Source organism: Mus pahari, chromosome 14, assembly GCF_900095145.1.
Source record: "Mus pahari chromosome 14, PAHARI_EIJ_v1.1, whole genome shotgun sequence".
NCBI lineage: Eukaryota > Metazoa > Chordata > Mammalia > Rodentia > Muridae > Mus > Mus pahari.
The window spans coordinates 65,601,855-65,609,160 of NC_034603.1; the positions used below are offsets into that span (position 1 = coordinate 65,601,855).

Below are 7,306 nucleotides of genomic sequence, written 5' to 3' on the forward strand. Positions count from 1 at the left end.
GGCTGGAGTTGTGACTCAGCAATTAAGAGCACTTGCTCTTGCAAATGACCCAGGTTAAGCTCCCGGCACCCACATGATGGTTCCCAAGCTTCTATAATACCAGTTCCAGGGGATCTGACTCTCTCTTCTGACCTCCATTGTTACTATATCCATATAGTACACATAGATATATGCAGGCAAAATATTCACACACATATAATAAATCAATCTAAACATATTAAAAAATAAAACAAGAAGGTGGTATAGATATAGTATTATTCCTTCTCCCCCTCCCCACCAGTACTGATGTCCCTGCACATACCAACCAAGCCTCATAAACGAAGGTATAGTCCTGTATTAGAGCACACACCTACAATCCCAGCACTCAGAAGGATGTGGTAGGAAGATCTTCAGATCAAAGGATAGCCTTTGATATTGACCTAAAATACCAAGACCCTATCTCAAAAGCCCAAAGGAATAATTAATTAATTAACTGTTTCAAGCCAGGCTTGGTGGTGCATATCTTTAATCCCATGGTCCCTTGGTTTGGGAGACAGGGGCAGGCAGCTCTCTGAGTTTAAGGTCTACACAGTAGAGTTCAGGCCAACCAGGGCTACAGAGTGAAACCCAGTCTCAAAAATAAATGATTCATAATAAATGGTTCAAAATGAGATAGTTTTGGAATTGGAAAAAAGCACTTCCCTTGCAGGCCTGAGAGACTGAGTCCAATCCCCAGAGTGTACACTAGAAAAAACTGACTCATTAGCGATTTCTAACCTCCATGAGCTTTTTTTTTTTTTTTTTTTTTTTTTTGTTTTTCCAGACAGGGTTTCTCTGTGTAGCCCTGGCTGTCCTAGAACTCACTCTGTAGACCAGGCTGGCCTCAAACTCAGAAATCGCCTGCCTCTGCCTGCCAAGTGCTGGGATTAAAGGCGTGCGCCACCACGTCCGGCTCTCCCTGAGCTTTTTCACACATGCACACTTGCATACAACACACACACACACACACACACCAAGTGCACTCGCACATGCAAATCATAAAGCAAACAAGTCAATAAAAAATTTACAAATTCAGGAACAAATTGAGTTCAACTCCATAAATGAAAACAAAAGCAACATCTAGCATAGAAAGTCATCGTCTACCTTAATTTATATTTTTATTTAATTTGTAAGTTGGCCTTCTCACAAAAATCCTTCATGTGAGTCTTAAGATCAATATATTACACAGGTGTATACAAACCTTTGAGAGCCTTTTGCAATGTCTCCAAACAGCTGACCAAATGCTGGTGCCCGCCAGAACCCATCACGACCCTCTTCTCCTGTATCAAATTACAAAATGAACCGTGTAAAATATCAGCCATGGCAGTGTCTCAGGTGAGCAGAGGTCACCTTAGCAATAAAACTAAACTACATTTAGACTACAGATTCTTTTCTTTTGAGACAAGGTTTCAAGCCAGCCAGGGATGCCTCTGATCCTCCGGCCTCCACCTCCTAAGAACAGCTTTCTTTTGTAGGGGGAGCATTTCCTAACACTTACTTATTTGTATGAATGAGAGAAAGGAGCAGGGACACATGAAGGTCAGAGTAAACTGTCAAGGCGTCCCACCACATGAGTTCTAGATATCAAATTAAGGCCACCACTCTTGGCAGCAAGTCCTTAGCCAGTGGGCCATCCCACCAGCCCAAAATATTTTAGCTTTTTTTTTTTTTTTTTTTTTTTTTTTTTTGGTTTTTGGAGACAGGGTTTCTCTGTGTAGCCCTGGCTGTCCTGGAACTCACTTTGTAGACCAGGCTGGCCTCGAACTCAGAAATCCGCCTGCCTCTGCCTCCCAAGTGCTGGGATTAAAGGTGTGCGCCACCACGCCCGGCGCTTCCCCCAAGTTTAGCTTAGATGCTAGAATACCTTTTTTGCTATCACATATTGGTATGGATATATTATTCATCTATATGAACTTTTCTTCCTTTAGGTAGATGAACAGTCTATAGGCTCTCTGAGATTGGTGGTATATAACTCAAATCTCAGAAAGATGGCCGTTCTAGGCTATATAAGAGGAGTTCCAGATCCTGTCTTAAGAAAGCTAAAATATGCCGGGCAGTGGTGACGCATGCCTTAATCCCAGCAATCTAGGAGGCAAAGGCAGGCAGATATCTGAGTTCTAGGCCAGTATAGTCTAGGACAGCCAGGACTATACAGAGAAACCCTGTTTCAAAACAAAAACCCTACAAAATAAACAAAACTTTTTATGTTGGAAAATGAACATAGGACTTGGTGTATGCTAGGCTAGCTCTCTTCCTCTGAGCTATATTCCTAGCTTGACAATACCAGTTATAGAACAGTTTTCACCAGGAGAGGTGCATGCTTTCAATCCAGTACTTGGGAGACAGAAGCCGGTGAATCTCTATGACTCTAAAGCCAGCCTGGTCAACAAAGAGAGTTCCAAGACAGCCAGGACTGTTACAAGAAAAACTCTGTCTTGAAAAACGCCCAGGGGGCTGGAGAGATGGCTCAGTGGTTAAGAGCACTGACTGCTCTTCCAGAGTTCAAATCCCAGCAACCACATGGTGGCTCACAACCAGCCGTATGAGACCTGACACCCTCTTCTGGTGCATCTGAGGACAGCTACAGTATACTTATAATAATAAATATAATAATAAATAAATCTTAAAAAAAAAAAGGAAAGAAAAAGAAAAACCCCAAAACAAGTAAAAGGAACACTATTCAAATTAGATATGGTTTCCTTAGAGTATTAAATGACCTTTGAGGGCTGGAGAGATGGCTCAGTGGTTAAGAGCACTGACTGCTCTTCCAGAGTTCCTGAGTTCAAATCCCAGCAACCACATGGTGGCTCACAACCATCTGTAATGAGATCTGGGCCCTCTTCTGGAGTGTCTGAAGACAGCTACAGTGTGCTGTATAATAAATGAATAAATCTTTATAAATAAATAAATAAATAAATAGCCTTTGAATTGAAAAAACTGCCACATTCATTTAACATTTTTCTAAATTATTATCATTTAAATGTAAATGAGTTAATGTGTAACTCATTTTTTTTTCTTTTTTCTTTTTTTTTTTTTTTTTTGGTTTTTCAAGACAGGGATTCTTTCTTTCTTTCTTTTCTTTTTTATTTTTGGTTTTTCAAGACAGGGTTTCTCTGTATAGCCTTGGCTGTCCTGGAACTCACTCTGTAGACCAGGTTGGCCTAGAACTCAGAAATCCGCCTGCCTCTGCCTCCTGAGTGCTAGGATTAAAGGCGTGTGCCACCATGCCTGGCTTAAGACAGGGTTTCTTTGTATAGCTCTGGCTGTCCTAGAACTCACTCTATAGACCAGGCTAGCCTCGAACTCAAAAATCTGCCTCTGCCTCCGAAGTGCTGTGATTACAGACATGCAACACCACTGCCCAGCTAAATCACTTTTAAAGATGGTTTTTGGGAGGCTAGAGAGGATTCAGTGGCTAAAAGCACTTGCTATAATTGCAAAGGACCAGGGATTAGTTCCTACCACCCACGTGCTAGTTCAAAACCTGTAACGGGCACCAGGATTTCCAACAAGCAGGCAAACACTCAGAAACAGAAATAAAAATAAATAAATGTATGTGGCATGGTGGCAAAAACTTTTTTTTGGTTTTTTTTTTTTTTGAGGCAGGATTTCTCCGTGTAGCCCTGGCTGTCCTGGAACTCACTCTGTAGACCAGGCTGGCCTCAAACTCAGAAATCTCTATGCCCCTGCCTCCTGAGTCCTGGGATTAAAGGCGTGTGCCACCATGCCAGGCGAAGTAATTATTTTAAAAACCATCTTTTTATGAAAAAAAAAAATCTTTTTATATAAGTGAAGAGGGTGGGCTGGAAAGAGATGGATCAGCAATGAGTGCTTTTTGTTGTTCTAGAAGACCTGAGTTAAGTTCTCTGCACCCAGTTCTCTGCACACAGTAATCCTCTGTCTTAAAGGTAAATAAATGTACTTAAAAAATGTAATTGAATAGTGATGCAAGCTTCAAATGCCAGCACTCAGGAGACAGAGGCAGGAGAATTACAGGGTTGAAAACAGTTTGGGATATGTGAAAACCTACCTCAAACAGCAAATTATTGAACAAAAAAAAAAAAAAAGAAAAAACTAAAAGTACTTTTTTGAATAAAAACTAAAGGAGGATGCACATGCATTTACTGATACAATCCATAGGTTCAGAATGGAGGGCAACGGCCCAGCATGCACCAAGCCCCAACTTCAATCTCCAGCAAACAGTGATCAGTCAGAGTGGCTTGGCTCTGAGATGGAGGAAGGATATGGAGATAAAGGTCATTTCAAAGTCACCCTCCATAGTCTATCTCCCCCCCACACACCTTTTTGTTTGTTTGTTTTTTCAAGACAGGGTTTCTCTGTGTAGCCCTGGCTGTCCTGGAACTCACTTTGTAGGCCAGGCTGGCCTCAAACTCAGAGTGCTGGGATTAAAGGCTTGCACCACCACTGCCTGGCTCTCCATGTCTGTTTCATTTAATCCTAACAACTAAACTATTTGGAACAGAAGCTGGAGAGATGCTCAGAAGTGTATAACTGGTTGGTCTGGAGGACTCAAAATCGACTCCCAGCACCCACACAGGGGCTCACAACCATCTGTGACTCAAGTTCCAAGGGATGTCATGCCTCCACAGGCACCAGGAACATACAGGGTACAAAGGCATCTATGCAGACAAAACACACACACACACACACACACACACACAAAACAAAGCAAAACATCTTAGATAAGCAGACTAGCATCATCTGCTTTTATGAGGAAACAAACTCACAGAGATTACAATTATAGAATTTGCTCAAAGTCACATAGAAGCAAGTACTGCCATGGAGCCTAAAGTCCAGGACTTTGGTTCTGGTTTATTCTTCCTCTGTTGCTAGTGAGTGATTGTGTCTTATACATGCTAGGCAAACACTCTACCACTGAACTAATTACACCCCTTGGGGGCTGGTGAGATGGCTCAATGGGTAAGAGCACTGACTGCTCTTCCAAAGGTTCTTAGGTCAAATCCCAGCAACCACATGGTGGCTCACAACCACCCATAATGAGATCTGATGCCCTTTTCTGGTGCATCTGAAAACTGCCACAGTGTACTTATTTATAATAATAAGTCTTTAAAAAAAATTACACCCCTTAGCTCTAAGATATAGTTCCTTATTAACAAAATTTGCTCTTCCACTAGCCAATATTCTGGTGATTGGCCAGATTAATGGTTATAAAGATGTTGAAGTTATAGGGAGGACGAAATAGTCTCATTAAAGTGTAATTTAAATACAGAAAAGTTAAACATAAGAGAACCAACACCAAGTGAATCCCTGTCCTTTGACTGTGGCTGAGTGATGGGAAGTATACTTAGCATACAGCCATCATGCTCTTCCAGTGCTCTACCTCCCACTTAAGTACTTCAAGTAACACCGCACTGGGGCACCACTCAGAAGTACCACAGGGAAAGAAGTTAACAGTGGATGGGTACTGAACGAGACGGAGAAAGGCAAAAACAAAACTAAAACCCAAAGACTCAATGAGACCCTACTTCACACAGGCCAGAGAGACGCTGAAGACAGCAGGGTGGTGCACACAACTGTCACCTCAGCACCTGGCAAGCTATGGCAGGAGGACTACCTCAGATCTATAGCAATGTCAAGGCCAACTTAAGCTATACAGAAGACCCTGACTGCGAAGGACTATATGATATAGGGCACCTGGGAAGCTGAGACACAAGGACGGATGCTCAAAGCCTGCCTGAACTGCACAACAAATCCAATGCCAGCTTACGCAACTGCTCCACCAAAACAAGTTCAAGGCCAGAGACGGATACCAAAGACTGCTTCTCATATAGAAAAAAACATTGTGGGCTGGAGAGATGGCTCAGCAGTTAAGAGCACTGGCTGCTCTTCCAGAGGTCCTGAGTTCAATTCCCAGCAACCACATGGTGGCTCACAACCACCCATATTAGGGATCCGGCGCCCTCTTCTGGTGTGTCTGAAGACAGAGACAGTGTACTCACATACATGAAATAAATAAATAATCTTTAAAAAGGAAAAGAATATTGTTCTGTACTGACAGTAAACATCACAGCGTAACAAATAGTCCTATTATTTATATTGTTAAGCATTGTAAGTAATGTAGAGATTGGCTTAAAGTATACAGGAGAATGTTCATAAATAGTGTGCAAAGACAATGCCTTTTTGTTTGTTTGGAGACAGGGTTTCTTTGTGTAGCTCAGGCTTTCCTGGAATTCACTCTGTAAATTAGGCTAGCCTTGAACTCAGATACCTGCTTGCCTCTGACCTATGAGAGCTCCTAGAATAAATCCTCTGTGGATGGGAACTCAAGCTACCTCCCTCCTAGGGCACTTCCTGAGCTGGCCTTGAAAATCAACACAACCATGCTGTTTTGTGAAGAGTAAAAGCACGGACACAGCATTGGAACTAGCAACCCCTGCGCATTGGGGGGGGGTGGGGGGGGGGATTGTGTCTTTTTTTTTTTTTTTTTTTTGGTTTTTTGAGACAGGGTTTCTCTGTGTAGCCCTGGCTGTCCTCGAACTCAGAAATCAGCCTGCCTCTGCCTCCTGAGCATTGGGATTAAAGTTGTAAGCCACCAGGCCCAGTGGGGGGCTAGCTTCTTTTTTTTTAATTAATTTCTTTACACATAACTGAGAGTGAAGTTCCAGCACGTGAGTTGTGTACAACTGTGTAGTAATTCTCAGTACCCTGCCCACACAGTCACAATACTCACCATTACTTGACGCACAAGCTTAATGGTTTCACTCCAAGGCCGATTCTGGTTAAATTTTGCATGGAGCCGTTCCAGGAGGGAACTCATCTTACTCAGCCTCTCTGAGTCTACAGGGAAAGCAGAGCACCATTAGACAGTCTGACATCAAGACCTCCACAACTTCTCCTACAGCAGAACCCCTGTAGTTCACTTAGGAACTGTCAAAGCACTTTTAATATAAATGTACTCCAAAACATAGAGAGCCAGCTAGTAAGATACACTCCATCCGTGTCCTGGAGACACAGTGGCAGGAGATTTGTAAATTCAAGGACAGCCTGAACTACAGAGGAAAACTAAGTCTCAAATGTATACACAAAAAACAGGGTGGTCTAACGCAATTTCCTGGAGACAGAATCTTACTAAGTTGTCCATTTTGTTGGCCTTGGAGTCTTCGGCCCCCAAAATCCCCCTGCCCTAGCCTCGTGAGTCACTGTGACTACAGGTACACACTGTGTCCAGTTTAGAAGATAGCTTTAAGCCGGGCATGGTGGCGCGCGCCTTTAATCCCAGCACTTGGGAGGCAGAGGCAGGCGGATT

At 42.8% G+C, this 7,306-nt stretch overlaps 1 protein-coding gene across 4 annotated transcripts in view; it reads right to left on the reverse strand.

Annotated features, from left to right (window-relative positions):
- The window catches only part of Med1 (mediator complex subunit 1), a 43,395-nt gene that overhangs the window by 32,628 nt on the left and 3,461 nt on the right, over positions 1 to 7,306 (reverse strand). For all 4 annotated transcript variants that reach the window (XR_003845135.1, XM_021214031.2, XM_021214029.2 and 1 more), the window contains exons 2-3: positions 6,731 to 6,837; positions 1,220 to 1,298 (exon numbers count right to left, since the gene is read on the reverse strand). Coding sequence is in view for 3 of the 4 variants with exons in the window: in XM_021214031.2 (XP_021069690.1) it covers positions 1,220 to 1,298; positions 6,731 to 6,837 (186 nt within the window). In the remaining variant the exon portion in view is untranslated. The remainder of the gene's footprint in view (positions 1 to 1,219; positions 1,299 to 6,730; positions 6,838 to 7,306) is intronic.